Source organism: Lucilia cuprina, chromosome 3 (assembly GCF_022045245.1).
Source record: "Lucilia cuprina isolate Lc7/37 chromosome 3, ASM2204524v1, whole genome shotgun sequence".
Lineage (NCBI taxonomy): Eukaryota > Metazoa > Arthropoda > Insecta > Diptera > Calliphoridae > Lucilia > Lucilia cuprina.
The window spans coordinates 1,768,790-1,796,541 of record NC_060951.1 but is presented as its reverse complement, the minus strand read 5'-3'; the positions used below and the strand labels follow the sequence as shown (position 1 = coordinate 1,796,541).

Below are 27,752 nucleotides of genomic sequence, written 5' to 3'. Positions count from 1 at the left end.
CAAGGATTCAACATTATTACAACAACAACAACAAATAATACAAAAAGCCATATTATTTATAAAAATTCAATAAATACATATAGAAAAAAATAAGGAAAAAAAAAGAAAACAAAATAATAATGATGATGATGACGATGATGAGGTTGTTGGTTAAAGAAGAAGCTGTAAAATAGCGTTAGTGTCAAGAAGAGAGTGCTTGCTGGTGTTGGTTGTGTGTAAAAGGGAGTTTTGAGGCTAAAAACCTAATAGGGAGAAATGTCATTGATGTTAAACTGGTTTGTTAATGGTGTTGAAAAGCGTATAAGAAAAAAAATATCCTTAGAATTTGTTTTTTTTTTCTTCTGCTCTTGTCAAAGGACCCCCCCCCCCCTTACACCTCTCCTCAGTAGCAACTTTTTTTTGCTAGCTTTAACACATAAAGAGAAAGTTATATTTACTACCACTACACCTTTAGAAAGAAACGAAAAATTTATATGTGAAAATAAAATAACGGAATTCAATACACACTCGTGTATTATTAGTTTTTTTTTTCTTCGTACCAATAAACTTTATATACCTTGGAAGCTTTCTGACTCCCTTCCTTCCACAGTAACTCCCCTCTTTTGTATGAAAACTGTTAGTAGTCTATGCATTGGGTTCATTGGATGTTTTTTCGATTATGTATTATTTTTTTTTATATTTATTTTAGGTTTGGAGCGCGTTTTCGGGTGTCAAAGTATAGGAAAAATAAATATGAAAAAAGTAATATAACAAGGAATATAAAAATTTCGGTACATAGTTTGTTGAGAATTGAGAGTCAATTGAATTCGATTGGACGAATGGCAGACGTTGTTGAAATTGTGTGTATGTGTGTATGAATTCCAACAATTTTTTCTTTTAAAAACTTTTTTTTTTTTTTTGCAATTTAACTTGAACAATAATAAAATATAAAGAAAAACAATCTAGCAGAATACTATACAGAATCTCAAGAAGGAGTGGTAAATGTAAATTTATTACATATACTACATATGTATTACTTTTAGGACCACACTTACACTCACACAAACTAATACATATGTAAAACGTTAAAATAAATTAAATGATTTCTTTTTGGAAAAAAAAAACTTTTAAAAAGAAGAAAATTCAATTGCTTAACTTATCTTTAAAAAGCCATAAACTTAAAAAGCAATTTATAAATTAAAAACCTAAAAACTAAAGCATATATTTAGGTGCAAACAAAAAAACGCAAAGCTTAGTTTAAGGTTTAGTACTTAAAGTTATGCTTAATGTTAATAATTTATCAAATATTTATAAAACAAAAACGTTTAATGAAATTTTGTCTCATAAAACAAAAAAAAAAAATAATAATAAAACAAAAAAACTAAAGCACAGTTTAAGGCTTATTAATTAAAATTTCGCAATTGATCTTTAAAACAGCCTAAATTTTATATTTTTCTTACAAAATAACTCAAGTTAACCAAAAACGTAAATGAAATACAAATTTTCTTTCAAATTACTAAAAGTACTAATATTTGGTACTTAACTAATTGATCTATAAAAAGCCAAAAAATTTATATTTTTATTTATGTTAATCATAAACAAACCAAAACTATAGATAAAAATCAAATTTTTAGACCAAAATATCAAGTACTAAATTTTAGTACTTAATAATTTAGCTTAAAACTTGAGTTTTTTTAAAGCAATAAAACTATTTACCTTTTTTAAATAAATAGTTTTATTTAAATGAAAATTTTTTGCTTAATTTAAACAAGTACTAAAATTTAGTACTAAAGTTTTTTGTTAAAAATTATATTAAAATTGAAAATTTCGAAAAAAAATTTATTTACAGAAATCTTAGTTATGAAATACATGATTTAAAAATATTTATTACAATTTGATATCTTTAGTGCTAAAATTTAGTACTTAATGTTTTTTTCTATAAAAATCAAAAAATTTCATATTTTTTTGTTTTAGTAATATTAGAAAACAAGTCAATTATTTGAAACAGCAAATTTTCAACAAAAATATTAAATTTTAAAATTTAGTACTAAATTTTGTTTGCCTTAAAAATCACCTAAAAGCAACTTTTTTTAAAAAATCTTTTTATAATAGAAGTCTACGAGAAATATTAAACATTTCTAGTTAGTTTTATAAAGTACTAAAATTTAGTACTAAAAATTTTTTTCTTAAAAAATATAACAAAAAATTTTAATTAATTTATTTTGTTTTCCTTTCAATTCATTTAAATTTTGATAAAATTGCTAATTTTATTAGGAATTCTTTTTTTTTTTGTACTAAATTCAATTTACATGTTTAAATCATGTTTAAAATGAAATAAAACTTAATAAAACGTCATTTTATGTTTTTTTCCCTAAGTATTCCATTTTTTTTTTGTAATATTTGACTCAAAACGTAAATGACATTTCCATATAATAACCACGTCAATCATTTAGATTTTTCAAATATGTATTACATACAAGTCCTTATAACTCACATACAAAAAAAGAAGGAAAAAAAATCATTTTATTTGTATGAGAAATAAGCTTTTTCTTTGTTGTTGTAAACCAACTAACAACATTCATTCATTTAAACACATATGTATGTGTACAAAGTCCGTCTGCCCCCCCCCCCTTCTCCAACAAACCTAATACCTTTTAGTATATGTATACTCTCATGTTGGATACCTTGTAAAACAAATCTATATAAAACGTAAAATTTTCTACAACAACAATAACATTTTTAGCGTCATATCATCATAAGGTTGTTGCTGTTGTTGTTGTTGCTTTTATATAAATTTGCTTTATTTCAATTTTTTTTGTATGTGTTTTTTTTTGTATATTTTGCTCAATGTCCCGCAGTCAATAACATCCAATCAGGTTTGTTAAAAATCTATCTATATACTAAAGCAAAAAAAAAACAACAACAAAACATACAAACAAATATGAGTGTTTTTTTTACACACATACAATATATAATGAATGCATTTTAGCTCAATGCTTTATTTTTGTTTGTTTGTAATAATGTCTGGGGTATAGATAGAGCAGCCAGCAACACACAAACACATTTACTACATAAAAATCTATAGAAGAAAATCTATAAGAGCAGCAGTAGTATGTTGTTGTCTAACTGGTATGAACTCAGTAGTTAGGTTTGCTTCTTATTATTGTTGTTGTTGTTTATTGAACATACATTGAATTGTAGGACAAAAAAATGCTTGTTGTAGGTTCTTGCTGCTTAAACAAATTTGTTACTCATATGTGCTGCTGCTTGCTGCTGCTGTTGGTATTAGTAAAATGTCAATATATTTTTCATTTTATATGCAAGTTTAATGCTCTAACCTCATGACAACCTCCCCCCTCCCTTAAACAAACTGTTTTTCATCACAACAACAACAACAACAAAAAAAACAATCATCCATCTTTGTACTCATTTAATATGCGCTTCATTTCTTTCTTTTACTCATATATTTATATCTAAAAGAACACACTCTCTCTCTCTCTCTCTCTGGCTGTCTGTCAGTCTATCTCTCTCTCTTTCTCTTTATGTTTTTAACAAAACTCTCTATAACTTTTTAATACATTTTTCTTTTCATGTATTGAATTGAGTAAAAATAATAATAATAATAATTGATATAATCAAATGTTCTCTCGCTTTTGGATAATATTTTATATGTAAAAAGAGAGAGTGTGTAATGTATTAGTGATAGAGAGGAGAAATATATGTACATATATGTAGCTGATTTGTTTGTTGTTTTTGTTGTTGTGCTTGGTTTTATAATAAAAAACATTTTTAATGTGAATGGTTGCATGAAAAAGGTACGGTTTTTTGTAGTAAATTTTTTGGGTACTTTTTTTATGGTTACAAAAAGTGGTTTTAAAAAAGCCGTCGGAAATTTAAAGGAATTGGATTTGAAATTAAAGGAAATTTAAAATTTTGTTTTAAATTTTTGTTAATTTTAAGAGATTTTGTTTAAGGCCATAATTTTGTAAAAAATTTATTTAAATAACAGGAATTGTTAGAAAAATTTTTGTAGATTAAAAGGATATTTAAGGAATTTAAATTTTAATGAAATTTTAAATAATGCAAAAGTTTTTTGAAAATATTGTTTAACAATTAAAAACAAATTTCAAAATTTCTAGTTAACTTCAAAATCATTAACAAAATTTAAAATTTTAAAACAAAATACAATTTTTTTTAACAAAATACAAAATTTTTTAACAAAATTCAATGTTTTTAAACAAAATTAAAATTTTTTAAATATTTTAAACAAAAATTAATAAAATTTCAAGAAAAATTTATAATAAATTTCTAAAATTTTGTAAATTATTAACAAAAATTACAAAAAATTTTGGAAAAATGTAAAAAAAAGAAAATTAAAGACTTTTGTTAAAGGAATTGAAATGTTATTTAAAATTATGCTTGAAATTAGTTTTTAAAGAAATTTTTTTATAATTTTCTAAAATTGTAAAGAAAATTTGTAAATTTAAAAAAAAAATTACAAGAAAATTTTGGTAAAATATTAAAAATTTTAAAAATATATCAAAACTTTTTGTTTTATTTTTTTGGTTTTATTTAAATTTGAATGTTATTAAACATTTTGTTTTGAATTAAATAGTCTTTAAAGAATATTTGTATAAATTACTAAAATTTTAAAGCAAATTAAGAAAATTTTTGAGAAAATGTAAAATGTTGTTTTAATTAAAAAGTTTTAAATGAAAAAAGTTTTTAAGAAAATTTTTTATAAATTTCTAAAATTAAGAAATTTTTTGAGAAAATGTATAAATTTTAAAATTTTAAAGAAAATTTTTAAAATGTTTAATGCAAATTAAAGGAATTTGCTTAAGGAATTGAAATTTTTATAAAATTAATTTTAAATAAAAAGTTTTTGAAATAAAATTTAAAGAAAACAAAGAGTTTTTTGTTAAACAATTTTTAAATTTCTAGAGATTTATCTACAATTTTTAATTTAGTTAATAAATTATTGAGTTAAACCCTCTTTTTGTTGTTGCTATTAAGCAAGGAGGAGCTGTAAAACATAAAATTTGAGTGGGTTTTACTCTATTTTCAATATTTTGTTTGTGTTTTTGATTGAATTCATTACTAATAAAAATAGACCAACCTCCCCCAACTTCTACATTGAAACGATTTGTTCCCTACTATACTCAAAAACGATTATACCTAGTCAATATTTTTCCTACAATTGACGACGATAAATGAATGTTGTTATTGCTGTTGCTGTTGTTGTAGTTGTTGCCTTAATGATGATGATGCCAATGCCTTTTGCGCAACGCATTCATCCTGACATATTTCCAATATCATTGGTCGATAAATATGTATGTATAAAATGTACATATGAAAAACAACAACAAGAAAATTGCAAAAAAAAAGAAAAAAATACAAAAAAGAGCCATGGACCACCAAAAAAGCATACATACAGATGTGTACGTACATATGGTTATGAACTCAATTTGAAAACAGCAACAACAACAAAGAGAAGAAAACGATGAGAATTGTAAAAGAAGACAAGAAAAAAACTTCAACAACAGCATGTAAGTAAAATCCCTATTGCAATAATAACAACAACAGCAAGAAGCGTAACACTCTAGCAATAGCAACTCAATAAATAAAGCAAAAGAATAAGAACAGCAACAACAACAGCAATAAAACACTGCTGCTGTTGAAGGCAACAAAAAGGTAGTAAATATTGCAAATAGTAGTTGTAAGAGGAAAAAAAGTGTGCTGTCTAAAGGACTATGGGGTAAAGTAAAAGGAAAATTACAAAAAAAGAGGAGGAGTGTTGTAAACATTTGATAAAACATTTAAAAATTTCTTTAAAAATAAAGAAAACTAAATGATTTTTAAGTAATTAAAGTAAATAATTGAAAAAAGAACTAAAATTTAGAAAACTAAAGCATAATTAAAGGCGTTAAAGAAATAAAATTAAAATTTTATAATATTTAAAGCTAATTATTATTTAAGCTTTAGTTTTGCAAATAGTTATCAATAAATAAATTTAAAATAATTTTCTTTTTTTAATTTGGTTAAGATTTTGAAAATCTATAGTATATTTTCAGGCTTTTAAGGGGTTTGTTTTAAATTTTCAATAAAAAATATAAAATATTATATAAAAAAATATATTTTTGCTACAAATCAACTTGAAGTTTATGGTTAGAAGAGGATTTAACTGAACCCCCCCAAAAAAAAAACACTCACTGTATTTATATATCCCTCCTTAAGGGGTTTTTGGATTCTTTTTTCTCATTTGTAAGAAAAAAAGAAAAAAAAAACGAAAATAAATATATATAATGGTTTAGCAAATGATATCAAGTATATAGAAAAAAAGAAATGGTGGAATAATGTTAAACATTTTATTGGAAATATATACTAAAAATGAACAAAAAAAAAAAAAAACACAAAAGAAACTGTGAAAAAGAGATTTAAAGCAAAAAGATACGAAAAAAACTAAGAGAAATGTATCCCTAAATCCTTAAAAAAAGGTATAGAGTAGCAAGGAAAAAAGAAAGAAAAATAACCAAAAATATATAAAAATTTCGAAATAATTAAGTTTAAAAGCAAATTTCAACAAAGTGTGGCATATGTTTAGGCTTCAAATTTGAAAAATGAAATTTTTCAAAATTACTTTCTTTTTGTTTAAAAATTCGATATTTTGAAGAAAAATATCAATATTAAAATTACAAAACATTTTTTTAAAACTACTTAAAAGTTTTAAGTTTTAAAAATTTTGTATAAAGCTAAAATTTTATTTAAAATGTTAAAAACTTGGGGGTTTAGTTTTTAGCATATGTTTAGGGTTCCCAAACAAATTAAATTAAATTTTAACATTTGCCAAAGGTTTATAGAACAAATTTTGTATGAAAATTTGATTTATAAACCTTTGATAAAAGTTTATGAATAAGACCCTAAGCAGCTACTAAAATAGACATTTTGAAACTTTTTAATTGAATTTAATTTAAAGAATTTTTGTAAATTTTTTTTAAAACTACTTAAAACAAATTGAAAAATCTTGTAAAAAAAAACTTCCTTTAAAACAAAGAGTTTTTTTTGTAAGTTTGACAAGAAAATATTTTCGTTGTAAACCCCAACAAATGTTAGTCGTTAATCTTAGACTTTAGAAAATTCCCAGGGAATCAAAATTACAGCTCCCCTTTTTTTATGGATTCTTTTTTGAAAATAAAAACTATTTTTTTGTTTTTAAACATAAAAATTGAAACTAAAACTATATTTAAAACAAACACAACACAAAATAAACTGTAAATGATTTAATTACTCTTTTGAAAAATACACATTTAGGGAGAAACAAAAAAAAAAAAAAAGAAAAATAATAAAAAAGTGGAAGCTAAGTTAGTGTCAGTGTGGCAGCTAATAATGAGCTGTAAGTAGTCATAATATTAGGCTCTTCAATGTTGAAAAACCAAATAAACAAATGCGGGCTGTTGTTGATGTGTTTTGTAGTCATAAATTCCCTTTTAACACAAAAATTTGAATTTGTTTTTTTTTTTCTTTTCTTTTCCTAAAAAGAAAGGAAATAGTGCACACACAGTGGGTAAAAAGATCATGATGATCATGTTGATCATGTTGATGATGCTGCTGCTGCTGTTGTTGTTGCTGCTTAAGAGTGTGTTGTTAAGTCTTAATTTTGATTTATGGGCACGCCCGCGCAGTTTTCTTATTTTTACATCTTGTCTTGTAACACACCGATGACAATTATTTCCATTATATGTATTTTTTTATAGAATTTTTTTTCTTAACATTAACATTTAGAAGTTTTAAAATTAAATATTAAAAATTTGTTGTTGTTGTTTTGTGTTTGTTTTAAAGCCTTTTAAAATGTTTTATATAATAATTTAAAACAAACAAACGAAAAATCCTTTTTATAACAACAGCTGTTGGTTTCTATATAAAATTTATTACCACCATAACATCAGGAAGTTGTATTAATATATTAATTTAAATTTCCGTTTAACAACAAATCAAGCCTACACAAAAATTTTAATTTAAAAATTTCCACATACAAGTCTTAAACCCATCGCCCCCCCTAGTTTGTCTTTGAAAAGTTTGATTTTTTATGATCACAAGTGATCTTTAAAACATTGAAGAGAATAAGTATATGTTGATCAATTCATAGGCTTGCTGCTGGTCTTATTTAATTTATAAAATAAAGTTAGTTAATATACAAATATTGTACATATGTATATGTATGTATGTGTGTGTATACAAATGTGGTTCAAGATAAATCTTTATTTTGTAGATGAGGCTGCTGATGATGATGATGATTTAATTCAATTGTTTAACTTCCGTTGATATATTTTTGCATCAATCGAATTCAATTATCGTTATACAGTTCAGTTCAGTTTAAATCAGTATATGTACCAGATTTTAATATATATATGTTTTTTTTATTTAAAGCAATTGATTATCATTGTATATACATATGTATGTCTGTATATTGTTTGATCATTACAGCTCAATGACTAAATCAGTCAGAGTAAGTGTGTGACTGACTGACTGACTGAATGTCAGTTCTGCAAGTATGACGGTTTGATAAATATTTGTAATTTTCATCGCATTTTTTTTTTTTGACGACTGTGATTTACTACTGATCATCATCAGCTTTAGCCTCATCTTTAAACTTACACTCTTTAGTTTTTATTTTTTTCAATTTCAATTTCATTTTTTTATTTTTATTATTTTTATGATATAAAGTATCATTTATTTAACAGCAAACTGCGTAAAAATAGTATTAAATTAAACCGGATGTTGTTTATAGTTTGTATATTTGTAGCTAGAGGTTTAAGCTATTTGTTGTTGTTGGTTTTTTAATAAATTACAATTTAGAGAGTTTATTTCAATTGATGTTTATATATTTGATTTATCTTAGATTAAAAATGATTAAGGTTTGATTAAAAGCTTTTTTTCTTGTTCTTAAATAAATCAACAGCAAATAGTACACAAGACTTAAGAAAGAAAATATAAAAGATATTCTTAGAAAAAGTCTAAACCTTTAAAATTAATTTTATTATTAAAATCTAAAGCCTACTTTAAGGCTTAAATTCATGTTCAAACCATTTCCCTTAAATCCTTTTAAACATTTAATAAAATTACCAACTGTCTTTAAGAAAGAAAATATAAAAGAAATTCTTAGAAAAACTCTAAACCTTTTAAATTAATTTTTTTATTAAAATCTAAAGCCTACTTTAAGGCTTAAATTCAAGTTCAAACCATTTCCCTTAAATCCTTTTAAACTACCAACTGCCTTTAATTTTTTTTAAATAAATTGTTATAAAATAAGCTTTAAATAAAGTTAAAGCTTTAAATTATCCTTTTTAAGTTAAAAATTTAAAGCCTATTTTAAGGCTTAAAAACAAAACAAGTTTTTTTCTTTAACGCAACTTTAAAATTTAAATGTTTAAAATTATTTTTGCTACAATTCGTTGTTGTTGTTGTTTTTTGCATTTTATGATTATTTAAGCTCAAGGACATCATGGTTTTGTCTAACTACTACAGTTACAGTAGAGAAAAAGTCCTATATTTAAACCTACAAACATATATACATATACATATAAAAATTTGTGTTAATATTGTTGCTGTTCTTGTTGTTGTTGTTGGCTGCTAAGGTTATTAAACGAGTTAAACCATGCTTTACATATAAACATTTAAATGTTTGTCCTGTCTGTGTGTGTGTATGTGTTTGTTAGTATGTATATCTGTGTGAAAAACTGGCAAAACAGATACAAACACTTTGGTGCAAAAAAAGAAAAAAGTGAAATTAAAGTAAGCGCCTCATATTAAAACAACAAAGTTGCTGTTGTTGTTTTTTTTAAATATTAAAATATAAAAATACACACACACACACTCATTTAGAATAACAAACAACTAAAACCCAGACAAACGTCCAAGACGTAAAGCTACTTTAAGTCTATATATTCATAATGTTTCTCATAGTCTAAATATGTTTTTTATATAAAAAAACACATTTTTGTCTGTTGATGATTTCTTGTCTGTCGTTGTATGTCCGTCCATCCATACTGTCTGTCTGTTAAGAGTCTAAAGAAAGCAAAAATATTTTTCCCCTTTTTTTTGTTGTAATCACAAAACCCACTACTACATTTAAAGCCGCCGCCACCACCACCACAACCAACAACTACTGGCAGCACCAACAACAACATCACTATTTTTATAAATAAAACAAGCATCAACAGCAGCAGCAGCAGCAGCAAAAGCAGCAACATGTTCATGTTGTTGTGCCTTAATGAATGAATGTTTTAGAGACTGTAGTTGTTGTATACAATAATACAAAAAAAAAGAAAACAAGTAGCAATAGCAGTCATAGTCGTAGTAGTAAAATAAGGAATACCTTAGATTTTTTTCCAACAACAGTTTTTGTTTCTTAATTTGCAACATGGCAATTTCTAGTATATACACACAACCCCTTTTTCTATGCTTTAGAAATATGTATACAAAAAAAAAAAAGAAATAAAGGAAAAATTTTAAACGAAGTCTTAAACAGCTGTAGCAAGAGAGTAAGAGTTAAAAAGAAGGTGTTAGAAAAGCTTAATTTTGTTTTATTTAAGTTAATTTGTTTGTATGTGTGTGTGTATGGGATACAAGCACATTTTTTAGAATTTAGAAGAAAGTACAAAAAAAGCCAGGAAGTTTTGTAAGGATTTCAACAAGAGCAGGGTTAGTGAAGAAATTGTTAAGGAAGGTTAAGATTTTGGTACGTATTTTTTTCTTTTAAATTAGAAAATTTTAAAGTAAACCTAGAGTTATGCAAAAAAAAAAAATATAAACTATAAAAGCAAAAGTCAATAAACTTTAGCATACATTTAGGCCGTTAGGCAAAGTAGCAAGTACAAGAAATTTAACTGTAAATAAGAAATAATTAAAGAAATATAAACCACATAGATTAGTACTTAAAAATGTCTGGAGTTGAAGCTTGCAGAGATTATTATTATTGATTTATTTAATAAAGTGTTATTTTCAAAAAGTGTTGCCTACTTTTGTGTGCAGAACAAATTGTAAACATCTAAATGTTAAGAAATAGAAGAAAAACTACTCAAAGTTTTTGATTTATATGGATTTAAAACAAAACTTTACCATTTTGTGTGATTTACTGTAATTTTCAAAAAGTGCTGCCTACTTTTAGGTGTTTAAAAATTTATAATTATTGAGAAATTTTAAAGAAAAAATATTAAATTTTATCGAGTTTTATGGATTTATAATCAAAATGATTAATTTGCATTAATTTGATACAATTTTCAAAATGTGTTGCCAACTTTTGGGAGTTTAGAAAAAGTTTATTTTAAAAGAAAACTTAAAATTAGTTAAGGATTAAAAAAATAAAATAAAAATTTTATTTTTATTGATTATTTAAAGGAATTAACAAATAGTAGTGCCTAGTTTTGGGAGCTGAAAAATTTTAGTTCTAAAATCGTTAAAAAAAAACTTAAGAAAATCTTAAGTGATTTTACAACCAGTTTGAATAAAACATTTGTATTTTTTTTGTCTTTTCTTGAAACGTGTGTTGCTTTTTTCTATAATAGTTTTGTATTTTAACTATTTAATTACGCACACGTTTTTCGGTAGGTAACAAAAACAACTTTGCTATTGTTTATATATAAATGCTATGTTCAGTAAGTTATGGTTGTTGCTATTGTTTTGATTTTTGCGGCATTGTAGAGGATTACAAACAAACTGAAAATTATACCACAAAATTTTACATTTTCTATATGTATATATGTATTTATTTCAAGTACAGACAGAGAGAAAGCAGCGGCAAAACAACAAGAATAAAAAAATTAAAATAAACTATATTTAGTATAGCATAGTTTTAGGCATGTAGTATATAATACAAATGTTTGTAAAAGTTTAAATTTAAAACAGGATAATTTTTATATGTATGTATATGTAGGTGTATGTTGATTGTTATTATGATATGTAGATATGTGTGTATGTAATAGTTTGTAGAAATGTATGTGTAGATATGTTTGTGTAGACAATGATTATTTAAAGTTTTATTTTTAAAGGCTGTAAAAGGCATATGTTGCAATTTACTTTTACGTTTATTTATGTATATGTTGAGCTTATGTGTATGTATATAAGAGTAAAATAATTTTAAATTAGTATATACATTATATACTTTTATTGTACATGTGTGTTAGTTATATATATGTACAACTAAACATGTGTTTAAAATTTTTAAGTATATAAAGTTAAAATTTTCATTTTTGCATATGTTACGAGTAAAATAATAATAATAATGAAACTAACTGAACGAACGCAACAACAACAACAACAACTTTAAGTATTTAAAACGCAAAGTGTCCTTGAAAGTTTTTGGCATAGTTTTTGAGTTGTATATATATGTAAAAGAAAAAAACAACAAAAGATTTCTAAGTATGAGTGTTGTTTTTAGGTATATTTGTATGTATGTGTTATTAGAATTGCACGCACTTTTGCTTAGAATATTTTCATATATCTTAGAGATACTAACACTATGTGGCATATAGTATCTGTAGCAGTAAAAGAAAACAAACACATTTTAAATGTGGCTTTTTTTTTGTTCTGTGCTTTTTTGTTTTTTATATTGTTGTTGGTATATTTTTGCAGCTTTTGTTGTTAAAATGGTAGACATTTAGGGTTGCTGGTTGCTGCTAAAAATGCTGTTGATTTTCTTTGTATTTTTAAATAGTGTTTTTTTTTTGTTGACAACAACGAGATAAAAAAAACACACACACACATGCACACAAACTCAAAAAGTCTTTGAACTTGACATGTTTGTTTTATATATATAAAAACGAACTTACTAACTAAAATTTTTAAATAAAATAGTTTTTGTTTTTGTATATAAACGACAAAAAACAGGAGTTTTCTTTATATACTACAACAGGTTAATGACTTGACAAAAATAAAAAAACAACAATTTTAAAAGATAAACATCCTTTTTAACAAAAATTTTTCCAAATAAACAAACACTTACAAAAACTTGTTATCTAATCAATAATCTTTTATTAACACAACATGATTGAACAAAAATCCTCTTTGTTTTAGGCAATTATCCTTTTTTTTGGATTTTAAAATATTTTTGAAAATTTTCCCTTTTTCTTTGTTTTTCACATAAGAGTGTTAACGTTAAGATAATTTAATTATTGTTAATTATTAAGGGTTTCTCTATGTGTGTGCTTTAATAATAATAGGCTTTTTCTAACGCCTGTTTATTAGGCAATTATTAAAAGTTCTGTTTAACGCTGATAAATATGTTATAGTTTTTATGTGTAATAATTTATTAAAATTATTAATAATTTTAAAAGGTTTTAAAGTTAATTGTTAAAGTAAAATTGTTAAAAAATTTTAATAAAGCACGTGCTTTTTTTAAAAATTGAGATATAGTTTTAGGGATTGATTGCACAAGGGCAAAAGGGTTAATATTTAAAACAGCAGGTTTTTAAAGTTAAAATTGTTGAGGTTTTTTTTAAAGAAACACCAGCTGTGTTTCTTTTTAAGGCACGTGAGCTATGACAAACCAAAAAATATTAATTAAAAGCGCCTAAAAGCTTACAAAGTAAAAAAAAAAATATATTAAAAAAATATATTAAAAGTTTTGTAATTAAAATGCAAGGAAATTGCTAAAAAAGTTAAATTTAAAGGAAACTTAGGATAGTAAAAAACTAAAATTGAAAATTTTTTAAAAATTTTATTTTCAATTTCTTTTGCTCATAAAATATGTTATCGCTTATCTTAAAATATTTTATCTAAATAACCCTTATAATTAAACTTGACCAGCTAGTGTTACAAAAAAACAAAGAGAAAAAATTATCTTTATAAAACGCCTTTGACAATAGTTTTTGATTTCAATTTTCAAACAACTCTAGTTTTATAAAATACACTCTAGAGATTAGTCAAGAAATACAAAATAAAATTAACCCCTATTGTATGCTCTTTTAACAGTCCCAAATAATCAAAGTATGCTACGCTTTTTATGTTATCTCTAGTAAAAATTTAGCACATATGGAAAAACAGCGGCCATATTTAAATAAAATTTAAAAACGAAACCGGTTTAACAGCTTATAAAGCGCAAAAGGAAATCAAAATAATAATAAAAAAAATTATTTGATTAACACCAATTTTTTTTTGTTGTTGTACATAGATTTGCTAAGCAAATCAATATATCAAAAAAAAAACAACAAATTTTAAAGTTTTCAAAACCGGTTGAGTTAAAAAAAATATTGACCAAAACTAAAGCTGTGTCAAAAAAAAAGAATTTTTGTTAAAGAAAAAAATCTATTAATTGATTGAAAAAAAGGGTGGTGGGTTTTTGGTTTGAAAATTGCTAGACAATTTAGATTTAAAATAAAATCCTTTGATTTACAACAACAACACACACACACATAATTTGTTGCAAATGCAAATATGTATACATTTTGATTAAATGACATCTGCTCAAAAGTTCCACAATTATGGGTATTAAAATCATAAATTTGTAATAAAAAATGAAAAAAAAAGAAATATATATAGACAGAGAGTGATATTTCCACTTTATACATCTTTTGATTTCAAAAAAAAGGGGGAATTTATTGGTGTTTTTTTTTCTCAATTTTTTCCACTAAAAAAAATGTTTTTCAATGTGTTGCTTTAGATGTTAAAATTCTTATTAAATCAAGAAAATTGGAAGAAAGATTTTTCTTTTTTAATTTGCTTATGAAAATGCTTTAAAGCATAAAATATTTGCGGCTCATTGCAAAGCACTAGACGTAATAAAAATTATGATCGTTAATATTCAAAAAAAAATATATATATATAAAAACCAGATATTTTTAAGATTAAACTACAATTTTTGTGAATTTTTTTTAAGCATAAAAGCTCATTGTTTTCATTTCAAGATCTTTTCTTTTTAACTCATCAATACATACATTCCTTAACTACCCTCTTTAAACAAACAAAAACTATTGAAATGAAATCTTTTAAATAGCTAATCATGTTAAAAAAAATGTTTTCAGCTACTTCAGCAACCACTTGATCACTACAACAACAAAAAATGAAGATGAACATCTTTTAACATGAAAAAAACTGTTCACTCAAGTAGTTTTTTTTTTGTCTTATTTTAAGGCAATTGATCACTTTTAGAGATCTTGTCATAGTAAAAACACACACACACACAAGACAAATGAAAATTTCAAGTGGTTGACATAAATTTGGATTAACTAACTAGTAAAACAAAATTTTTATATTGATCTTTGTTGATCATGCTGAAAAGAAAAACGAAATATTTAATCTTTTGTTTAAACTTGTAGGCGTATTTTTTTGTTAAGGAAAATGATTGAAAATTTCAAATCATTAACAAATTTTAATTCTCATGTTATTGTACAGCAAATTTATTGACAAAATAAAAACGCACAAGCAAATCAAGAAAACCACAGAAATATATATAAAAAAGCAACAAAAAAAAAAACGTTTGATTTAGGCAAAGCTATCAAATAAAAAGAAATTATTAACAATAAATAAAAACTTTGCAAAATTTTTTATTAAAATTACATATTTCTTTAAATTTTCCCTTTAAAGCTATGATTTTTATATATTTTTGATAATCTTTAGGAAGTTTTATACATTTTAAGCTAAAAAAATCTTACAGCTTTCAAAAGCTTTTTTTGAAAATTTTTAAATTTTCTTAAATTTTCTCTAAAGCTATGATTTTTATGTCATTTTTATAATCTCTAGGAAGTTTTATGAAATTTAAGCTAAAAAAATCTTAGAGCTTTCAAAAGCTTTTTTTGAAAATTTGAAAATTTTCAAAAATTTGCTTTAAAGCTAAGATTTTTATTTGTTATATATAAACTCTATAAAATTGTAAAAAATTTTTGCTAAAAATATGCTAGAGCTTTCAAAAGCTTTTTGTTAAAAATTTGAATTTTTAGAAAAATTTTACAATTAACACTAAATTTTAAGAGATTATTTATTATAAACAAGATTTTTCTACAAAAATTTGTATTATTGTCAAAAAAGCTTTTTTATTAAGAAAAGCTGTTTTTATAAAATTTGTTGAAAATTTTGACCTTTCATCAATATTAAGCTAATAAATTAAATAGCTTAATAGAATAAAATCAAAAAGAAAATATTTCAATTTTGCATTTGAACAAAACAACAACCACAACACAAACAACAACAACAACAATTTTTTATTATTGCCTTTAAATAAATTTGAAAAATTCTCATAAAAAATCTATAAAAATAAATAAGAAAAGAGAAAAAAAAACAACAGAAAACATATATAAATTTTAAATATAATAAATATTCGAATACAAAGTATAATAAATTAAAACAATTCAAATTGAAGACAACACGACAACAACTAAAATACAATATTTTTAAAACAACAACAAAAACAAAATAAGAAAAAAAAAACTTGTGTTAGTTTTTTGTTTGAAACATTTTTTCTATATATCTTACTTTTTTTCTTCAAAATGATCATAACGATCTGTCATTTCGATTTATAATCAAAAAATACAAGAAATCAAACAAGATCTGCCAGCAACCAATAGATAGATAGCTTTTTTTCAATTCTAAAAAGGCTTGTTTGTGTTTGTTTTATAAACAAAAACTATATATTATACAGCAAAAAAATTACTACACTCTAGATGATAAAACGTCAGCTGCATATTAAATGTTAAAATACTCAAACTAAATACTTTCAAAAAATCAACAACAACAACAACAACAACAAAATACCACAAAAATAAAATTTATTTTAAAACAAATCAATCGTTTGCTTGTTAATCACAAAAATTGCTAAGGTGTTTAGAGGGGCAGCAGAGGGGCTTTTTAGACAGCTGGTTACACCAGCAACAAAACAACAATGCAGTTGTTTTAGGTTTATTGTCATATTGATGTTAATGTCATGCCATGTGAACTAGTACAACTTGTAAGAATTGTTTATGAGGGTATTGTGTTTTAGATTTTTTTAAATAATTTAATTTACATTGTAAAAAAAATTACAAAAAAAAAAAACGCAACAAAAATTTATTAGAATTAAAATTTAATTATAATTTAAAAAAAGACAAATAGTTATATATTAAGAAAAACACAATGCATACAGTTTTCTAAAAGCTTTAGATTTTTTCTTTAAATTTTTCTTCTTAACATATAAATTTTATTGTTTATTTACGTTAAGCATACAATTTTAAACATTTTGCTGGAAAAAAATCCTAAAGCTTTCAAAAGCTTTAATATTTAAACTTTAATTTTTGAAATTTTTGCTCTCAAGCTATAATTTTTATTTATGTTTATCAATCTCTATAAATTTTTAAACATTTAGCTGGAAAAAAATCCTAAAGCTTTCAAAAGCTTTAATTTTAAAACTTCAATTTCTGAAAATTTTGCTTTAAAGCTATGATTATTATTTATGTTTAGTAATCTCTATAATATTTTAAAAATTTTAAGACAAAAATATCTTAGAGCTTTCAAAAGCTTTTTAAGAAAATTTTAAAATTTTAAGAAAATTCTTAGAAAAATGCCTATTTTTTCATTGTATTATAAGTTTTAACAAAATTTTATATCAAAAATTTCAATAAAACCTAAAACTTTCAAAAGCTTTTAAACAAAAATGTTTGAATTTGAAAATAATTTCTTAAATTTTTTCTAATATTCTTAAAATTGTTAAAAAAAAAAGATTTTTTCTATAAAAAAAATTTATAAAAATCTGGAAATTAATTTGAATTTAAAATTTTTCATTTCTTATGTTTTTTATTATGAATTCTATCTTTTGTATGAAAAAAAGTTCAATAAATTTTATTTGGTTTGTTTATTTGTTTGTCATCTGTTTTAGTCATGTTTCTAATATTAAGATAAAAATACATATATACATACTTGTCAAAGCTTATTAATCATTTAAATACATTTAACAAACATTTAGAAATATGTATGTCGTTTAATATAAAAACTAAGACATCTAAAACAACCCCCTTATGCTGCCCCCCTCTGCCAATGCTTTGGTACACAGAACACAAATTTAATATGATCAATAAACATAAAAATTTATTGATCAAATTTTCACACCCCAAATGAGAAAACCAGAAAATATTAACAAAAAAAAAAACTCATAAAAAAACAAACAAAAAACCATAAAAAATTGGGACAATTTTTTAAATGATTTTTTTTTTACATAAAAAAAATCTTCCAAAAAATATACAAAAAACAATTTAAAATTGATCATGAAAAGATCATGAACTTTTATTAAGCTTCATTGGAAATAATAAAATAAAAATCATCTCAGAAACTCCCCCACATGGTGAGTGAGTGAGTGTGTATGTGTATGTTTTTGCTATTAGTAATTTATACAAATCGAATATAAATTAATAATTTTTTTCCACAAAATGTGGGGTTTTTTTTAATTTCCGTGCTGACAAATTAATTTAATATAATTAACTATAGAACTGCTACTAATAGAAGCTTTAGCACACAAAAATTCCTAAGCTTTCAATTTCATTTATTAATAAATTCAGTTAAATGTTAGTGTAAGATAGTGAGAAATGATTTTTATGAGGGCGTTTGATTAGTTTATTAATTTTATATTTAAATTTAGGAAAAAAAAAAAACAAAACAAAATTAATTTGTTTAAAAAGCAAGCACAAAACAAGTCTAGACTTGATACTTTTTAACAAAAACACAAAAATAAAGATCGTAAAATTAAACATTATTAATATTGTTGCTTTTAATTTCCATAAATTATTTGTAATTTGTAACGATTTTATAGTATTTCTCTGTATTTTAATAGTAATTTTAACATTAATGGTTTGTTAAAGTTTATTGATTCTAAACAATAATGACTGACAAAACAGTGGCTAACAAAATAGGTTAAGCAAAACAACAACAACAGAAAATAAAACTAATCTTTATAGACACCAAACAAATTTTCCTTTACTATTTTCTTTTTAAGCTTTTAATATAGCACTTTTTCCACCTTCACTGTTAATTTTGTTTTGTTGTATTTTAAAATTTTATTTTGTTTTTTACTTGTGCTTTTGGAATATTAATTGTGTTCGAAATGTTTTTGGCATGTTAACAAGAAAACTGTTAATATGAAAAATACTAAAACAACAAATTAAATTGGAAAAAAATCCATAACGATATCTTAGTGTTAAAAAAACACACAACCAAAACAACGAAAAACAAAAAACATTTTGTAAAGTGAATCATCATTTAAAATGGAGCAAAATTTCAAAAGAAATAAAATAAAAATGCAAATATAAATATAAAAAAAAGCCAGCGTAAATTAATAAATAAGTAAATATTTAAATAAAAAGCAAAATGACAATTTAAAAGCAAAAAAAAAAAATAAACACTGCAAGAAAATTTTGCTTCTAAAGTTCAGAAATTTATTTGTTAATTTTAATCTGTTTAAATTTGTTTACATTTTGGCTTAAAAAAATCCTAGAGCTTTTAAAAGCTTTTCAAGAAAATTACTTTATATTTCAAATACTGCACCAAAGCTATTAGTTTTATATAATTTTTATTATATCTATTAAATTTTATAAATTTTGCATTAAAAAAATCCTAAAGCTTTCAAAAGCTTTTTAAGTAAAATTGTAAATTTTGAAAATTTTGCTTTAAACATAAAATTTTTATTTATTATTTGTTAACTAAATAAATTGTTATGAATTTTGATGCAAAAATAACTTAGAGCTTTCAAAAGCTTTTCGTAGAAAAAATTTTTTATACAAAATTCTACTCTAAACCTTAGATTTTTATTTATTGTTTATAATCTCTATAAATTGCTATGAATTTTCATGCAAAAATAACTTAGAGCTTTCAAAAGCTTTTTGTAGAAAAATGTTTTTATACAAAATTCTACTCTAAACCTAAGATTTTTATTTATTGTTTATAATCTATATAAATTGTTAAAAATTTTGCTGCAAAAAAATCCTAAAGCTTTCAAAAGCTTTTTTTGAAAAATGCTAAATTTTGAAATTTTTACTCTAAAGCTAATAGTTTTATTTGTTATTTATTATGCTTATAAGATATTATAAATTTTGCAATAAAAAAAAACCTAAAGCTTTCAAAAGCTTTTTTAGAAAATATTAAAATTTTAAGAAAATTTTACAAAAAAAAATAAATTTTAGTAGTTTAAGTAATATTAACAAGATTCAATAACAAATTGGAAAGTTTTAAACCAAAAGCTTTTAAAAGTAAAAAAAAAACTTTTATTACTATAATTTTTTGTATTATTAGCGTTCAATTTGTTGTTTATTTTTGTTAAGCTTTTCTTAGATTTTTAGATTTCCTGCGAATTTGGTGTTTATAAGTTTTTCTTTTTTTGTTTAGTTTCTTGTTATTGTGAGTTTATTTATTTATATCAATGGTAACAGTTGTTCAAACCAATAAACTAAAAAGCTTTGATCAGCATTTTTTTTTTTGGTTTAATACTTTTCCGTATTTTGTAAATTTCTTGCAAAATTTATAAATATAAACTTGACCTAAATTTAAATTGAAAACTATTACATTATTGATAGTTTTTGTTTTCTTCATTTTTTTTCTTTAAAGAGTTGACAAAGCACATTATGTTTTTGAATACTTAATAAACTTGGTCTAATTACTTGACCAATATTTTGTGGACGGCATAAAAAGAAGTAGTATTCAGTTTAATTATGATGAAATGCTTTTAAAATAACTAATGATAATTTATTTTTAATTTCTTACAACAACAACCTAAAATTCTTAAGAAAATCAAAACTATTGTATATAATTTATTAGTATTGATCATTTGAAGTTTTTTTTAGGAGTTTTTTTTGGACAATAAGTTGTGTGGCAAAGCAGCTTAAAACTCATTAAAGACGTCATCAGCAATAGCAACAGCAGCAGGCAACAGCGCATTGCAGTTTAAACATTTTTAGTTTTATGAATAAAAAAAATATTTGCAACATGCACGCACTCACTTAACATTATAAACATGGTCAACAAAACAGCAACAACAATAAAACGATAAAATATTTTGTTGCTTTTGGTTTTATTTTTTTGAATCCAACTCGAACATGTAGCTAACAACTGACCAAAAGGGGTGTGTACAAAATGATATTTTATTCAATATCCTACACACGCAGCAGCGATTTGTCCTTTTCACAGAATATATGTTTGTATGTAGACAAATATCTATACAGTCAGTCAGTCAGTCAGTTATTCATCCATCCATCCATCTGTATAATGTTGGTAAAGTGTATCTTTTTAAATAATAACAACAACTACAAAACAATGAAAAAAAAAAAAACTCACAAATACGATTGATGAGTCTGAGAAATTTTTCTTCTACCCGATCTTTATTCGACATTTGTATGAATTGTTTTTTTTTTTTTTTTTTGTTTTTTTTTTTTTTTTTTTTTTTTGATGTATTTGCGTCTTAAAATGTGAAAACCTAAAATTAAAAACTCATAAGATATCGACTGATATATTGAGCTGCCGCTCTTCAAAATGCTTTTGGCCAGAGCTAATGTATATAAATATTCTTTCTTTCTTTATAATCTTATGCTTTAGCGGCAGAACTATAAATGATCTTCAATGAATGTTACTTTTTTTATGATTTAAAATACTGAACAACAAAAAAAAAAAAATAAAATAAAATAATTTTTATACTTTTTTTTATGGAAAATCAAAAGGTAATTAGCTGGTTATTAAGTTATATCATATAAGAATTTCCTAGATTTCTTAACAATTGTTTAATACAAAATTTTGTAATTGATGTTTTAATAATACTTCTTCTAAAGCTTAAAAGCTTAAAGTTTTTTTTTCTTTTTTTTTCTCTAGCTATTAGTTTAGGTAATTTGAGAAACACAAATAGTGAAAAAAAACAATTAAGTTATTTGTTTGATATCTAATAATTAGCCCTTTAATTTAAATTGTTAATAATTTCCTGCGTTAATTTGTTAACATATTAAAAAGTTTGTCCTACAAAAACAAGAGAGCTTTTTTAATAGTGCTTAATAAATATTAATGAGAGAAAAAGTGTTTAAGAAATTTAGCTATAATTGATAAATGTTGTTTATTAGAGTAAGCAATGTTAGCTTAATAAAGCTATAAGTGAAATTTTTATTAAGTTTTCTTGAAATTTTTGTAATTTACTTATATATTTCTTAATTCAGCTAGCTGAATAGCAAACAATTGCATGGAAATTAAAAAAAATTAAACAATTTTTAATATTTCTAGCTTTTCAACTAGTTCAGCTAGCTGAATAGAGAAAATAGCTTAAGAGTATGAAGAAAAGTTATTAGTTTCTTAAACTTTATGATGTCAGCTAGCTGAATGATAGTTCGATTTAAATTTTTACAATACATCTCGCTGAATAGAAAGGAAATAAAATATTTTTACAAGAAAACAGGTTTTTTAACTAAATAGTTTAGATTTCAGTATATTCAGCTAGCTGAATATGTTTTAAAACTGTTATTATAACAAAAAGTATAGGTTTTTTAGAAATTTAATTAAATTTATATTATTCAGCTAGCTGAATAGTAATAAATTGTAATATTTTAATAGGAAATAAGATTTTGAAACTAAATAGTTTAATTTTCTTTATATTCAGCTAGCTGAATAGAGTTTTAAAGGGGAATTTAAACTTATTTTTGAAAAAAATTATAATTTATCAAATTAAATTTTTAATAATTTACCTTTTTAAGGGACTTTTTTTAAAGCAAAAAAAAAAAAAAAAAAAGAAACACATAAAAGGGCATATATGGTAAATTGGCTTTTTGCCAAAATGTCTAGGAGTAATACACAGCCAGAGCACACTAGGCGGCGCAAGCAGAAAAAAAACTACAACAAATGTTAATTTTTTTTTTTTATTTTGCCACAAAACTTAATGATGAAAGTAAGCAAAATATGGCAAAAAAAAATCTTAACACCAAGTCTAGACAAACTAAATAAGAAGTTACAAGAAATAAAAATATATGTGGAACAAAAAAAAATTCTCTACAATTGTTCAATAAAAATGATAGAAAATGACATCATTATTATTGTTAATAATACAAAATAAAAAAAGTTTTTTTTTCACAAATTATTGTTAAAATTAATAATTAATATTTAATAATAATTAATCAATCACATGATGTGAGATTTTAAACAAAAAAATAAAAAACAACCAAACAAATCAATTGTAAATTATAGTTTTTTTGTTAATAATATAACAAATGAAAAACTCAGATTAAAATAAATATTTATTTTTCTAAAACAAATAAATACTTCAATCAAAAGTAATTTTCAATAATTTTATTGATTAAATGTAGCTAAACACACATACAGCATAAAACATGCAGCAGCAAATCAAATAATAAACAAAAAAAACTCTAAACACGCAAATATAATTAATTGTTATTAAATTTAACTTAAATTTTTAACATAAATTGAAATGGCAGTTGCAACAACAACAAAAAGAAAAACATTTAACAAAAAAAATGTTTTATAAACAAAATTTTTTAAACATTTTTAATCTTTATATTTTTAAAAGAATTTACGACATCTAATATTCTAATTTCAAAACTTGCTAATGTTCGACCTACAAAACAAAAAACTAAATTCCTAGAAGCAACAAATAAATTCTAAAGAATTTTTGAAAATAAAATATTGATTTGCAAAATTTACTGAAGCTGCTAAGGAAAGGAGTTTTGTTTGCATTTTATGCAAGATTTCGATACATAATGTTTATTTTTGCTGTTGTAGTTGTTGTTATTTTCTGCATTGCCACAAACAAAGATTGAATTTCAGGCAAGCGTGCAACTAACAGATAAATTAAAAAATATATGTTTAAAAAAAGCCATGAATGACAAGACAAATGTTTTCAAAATTAAAGCTAAAAAGCCGACGGCATACAAAAAAAAAATCCAGAAAATTTTCCAAAAACAAATTTTTAAAAAATCATTTAAAAATGTCATAAAATACAACAAAACTAAAAGATATTGGAAAAAAATTTATTAAAATTATAAACATTTTTTTTAAATTTTTAAAAATTCTAAAATTTTATTTTTAAAAATTATAATTTTTTTAATTTTCTTTTTAAATTAGTTGTCTTGTCTTTAATTCAATTTTTGTATTTCCTTTTTTTCTTTCATACATATATTTAATCACTTCGCTTGTATAACGAGTGTTTGTTTTAATGTCATGCCTTAATGCGTTTTTTCATATGATGGCCAATAGCCATCATTATTTTGTGCAATTAGTGGAACCTCCAACATTAACAGACACCCAGACAAAGCACTTAACAATAAAACAAGTCAAAGCTTTGATGCTTTTAATAAAAATCAAAGAAAAATAATTTTTAAGAAAACAAATCTTATAAAATTTTGTTAAAAACGCCTAAAAGTAGACCTTGATTTAATGCAAGTTTTTTAAATATTTTTAAAACAATAAAGAACAAAAATTCTTTAAAATTAACAAATTAAAATGGTTTTAATGAAAATTATTGAAATTAAGGCAAATTTAAAATTTCTCTTTAAACGCCCAAAAATAGGCAATATTTTCTTTCTTGTTTGCTCTAAAAACTCTAAAGACTCTCAAGTTTAAAAATTCTTTAACAAAATTTTTCAAAAATAAAATCTCTTTAACCAAATTAACAAATTAAAATGATTTCAATGAAAATTAAAGCAAAAATTTTTACATTTTCAAATTTCTTTTAAAACACCTAAAATTAGGCAATATTTAAAAAACTATTTTTGGTTTTAAAACTCTAAAGTCTTGCAGTTTTAAGAATTCTTAAACAATTTCTTTTTAAAACCAAATTTATTGCATAAAATCAGCAAATAAAAATTTAATTTTTATAAAAATTAAAGAAAATTAAAACATATAAAAAATTTCTTTTTAAACGCCTTAAAATAGTCAAAATTTTCAAACTTGTTTGGTTTTAAAACTCTTAAGACTAACAGGTTTAAGAATTCTTTAGCAAATTCTTTAGAAAACAAAATTTCTTTAACCATATTAACAACTTAAAATTGTTTTAAAAATTTTCACATTTAATTTAAAACTCCTAAAAGTACGCTCTATAAAAATCAATAACAATTAGGCTACAAACTGTCTGAATTTCTAAGAATAAATAATCTTAAAACAAATTTTTGTTTATGACTACTTTTTTTTTAATAAATTTAACAATTGAAAAATCCAAGAAATAAATTAGTTAATTTTGAAATTGCCGTGTAAGTGCCTAAAAGTAGGCAACACTTTTAAATTGTTCGCTAACATTTTTTAAAGACTTTAAACTTGTATTACACTTAAACAAATTATTTAAAAAACAAACTTTGTTTAATAAATTTAACAAAACAAATTAGACTTAAAAACAAAATTATTAAATTAGGAATAAAACACTAAGAACGCCTAAAAGTAGACTTTTTAAAATAAAACAAAATTAGGCTATAAACTCTTTAAACTTCTAAGAATAATTCTATATTAACAAACTATTCCTAAAACAAATTTTGTTTAACAAAATTTTTAATTAAAATAAAAACTAAAGGAATAATGTTAAAACTTCCTGAAAAGCCTAAAAGCTTGCAATATAAAAAAAAGAAAATCTAAATTAAGTTTTAACAATAGAAGACTTTTACAAAATTTAAGTTGTATTTTAAAATATACAACTAAATTAATACCTAGATCTTATAAAAATGCTTGAAATTTTCTTTTAATTCGTTTTCTTTTGCCCCTAAAAGTTTACTAAGCTTTAGTTTAAAAATAGTTTTAAACTATTTGTCTTTTGCTGTGTGTGTTTTTTTATAAATATTATAAAAATGCAATTGATTGCTTGTTATTTATTTATTGTCATAAAAAAACATTGACTTTGCACGCTTGAAAAACTGACTTAAAATCATCAAGATTTTCCGCTTGAAAATTTTTTTTAAGAAAAAAAACTTTTTTTGCAAAAAGAAATAAATACAACAGAAAAATTTAATAAGAAAAACTAATTTTTAAATTTAACAAGAACTATAATGGTTAAAAAAATCAAAACAATAAAACAGAACTTTTGTTTTATTAGATAGAAATATGAATATAAATTTAGCAGATTTTTAAAATGTTTCAAATATTTAGTGATTTTAAGAAAATTGAAATTATTTTCTCTGAAATTTATAAAGAACTTAATGAACTTTCAATAAAACTTAAAATTTTTCAATTACAACAATTAGTATTTTCTTAAAATTGGCTTGAAATCCCAAAATTGGTTCCTTATTTCCAAAAAAAGTTTATGTTGTAAAAATGCTTTAAATATTTAGTATTTTTTAAAAAAAATGTTAAATATGTTTTCCAAAACTAATTAACAATCCATAGAAGATTGCTTTAGAAAAAATTTCAAACAAAACATAAAACTCTGAGTGGTTAATATTTTAAGTTTATAAAATGTTGTAACAATTTGACGTTTGCTTAAACGTTTTAAGAAAATTTTATTTTAAAAAATTTGAAAAAACTTACCTGTTGCCAAAATTGTGCCAATAAATAAATTTGTTCCTTTTTGAAAAACCAATCCATTGATTGCACAGCCGTCAAATCCATATCGGCTGTACCGGCTGTTTGTGGCAATGTTGGCTGCATTCGGCTGCTTTTATGATTTGTTGTATTTGGATCCAGTAGTAGTAAATCAATTTGTTGTTGTTGTTGTTGTTTAGGAGCTAATGTTATTAATGATGTGTCTAATGAAGATGCTAATAATGTTGTTGATGATGAAGTGGGTGGTGGTGGTAGTGGTGTTGGTGTAGTGTTGTTGTCACTTAACAAGCCAGCAGTCGTGGTAGGGGAACCACCGTTAGACGACTGTTGGCCTAAAGTTGTTTTACACGTTATTTGTTGTTTAGCTTCCAGTTTGTCTTTTTTTTATTTGTTGTTTGGGGTTTTGGTAAAATTGTTTGTTTTCTTATTATTAATTAATAAAAATTTTAGTGTTAAATTTTTTTCTCAAGCAAATTTTGTAATTTTAATTTTATTTTGGCCATTTAGCTTTGATTTTCTTTAATTTGTTTTTGTTTTATTTTTTTTTTATATTTTTAAATTTCATAAAATTTTGCCAATCATTTTTGTTAAAAATAGATTTTTGCTTTTAATCCCAGTTATTTTTTTTTCAATTTGTAGTTGTTTTTTTAATCCATTAGTTTAAAAAAAAATTGTTGAAATTTTGTTTTGTTTTTGTTTTTAAACATCAAACACTTGTTTTTGTTTTTCTTTTGTTATTGTTATTTTTATAACAATTTCTTTTTAAAATTTGTTTCAAACACTTGTTTTTTCTTATTTTTTTCTTCCGCTTTTACCAAAAAAAAACACTTGTTTTTATTTTTCTTGTTGTTGTTGTTATTTAAAAATTTTCTAAACTCCTTTAGAATTTACTTTTCAAATTTAAATTTTTCTTTTTTTTTCAAGATAAAATTTTTCAATTTCTTTTTTATTTATTCATAATTATTTCTGCATTCTTAAAATTTAATTCAAAATTGATTGATTTTGTTTTTGCTTGGTTTTAATAAAATTTCTTTTTTGTTGTTGTATTTATATTTGTATATAATAAGTGTTGTAGTGATTTGATTATTATAACTAAATAAACGACAGAGCAACGTTAATCTAATGAGATGTTGCCTGTCACGAATTCAACTGATGACTGAACAAATCGAACATTAACGCAGCTTACACAACCCCATTAAACAAAAACAACATTATAGAGTACAAAACCAAATAACAACAACAAGCAAGCAGCGTTTTTTTTCTTGTATTTTTATTAAACTCTACTCATTTTTATCTACTTCAATACTCATTCTCAATTT

At 23.1% G+C, this 27,752-nt stretch overlaps 1 protein-coding gene across 2 annotated transcripts in view; it reads right to left on the bottom strand.

Annotated features, from left to right (window-relative positions):
* Positions 1 to 26,933, bottom strand: part of LOC111686284 (homeobox protein cut) — an 86,503-nt gene extending 59,570 nt beyond the window's left edge. For both annotated transcript variants that reach the window (XM_046947165.1, XM_046947166.1), the window contains exon 1: positions 26,419 to 26,933. In XM_046947165.1, coding sequence (XP_046803121.1) covers positions 26,419 to 26,538 — 120 coding nt within the window. In that variant the 5' untranslated portion in view covers positions 26,539 to 26,933. The remainder of the gene's footprint in view (positions 1 to 26,418) is intronic.
* Between the last annotated feature and the right edge of the window lie 819 nt (positions 26,934 to 27,752).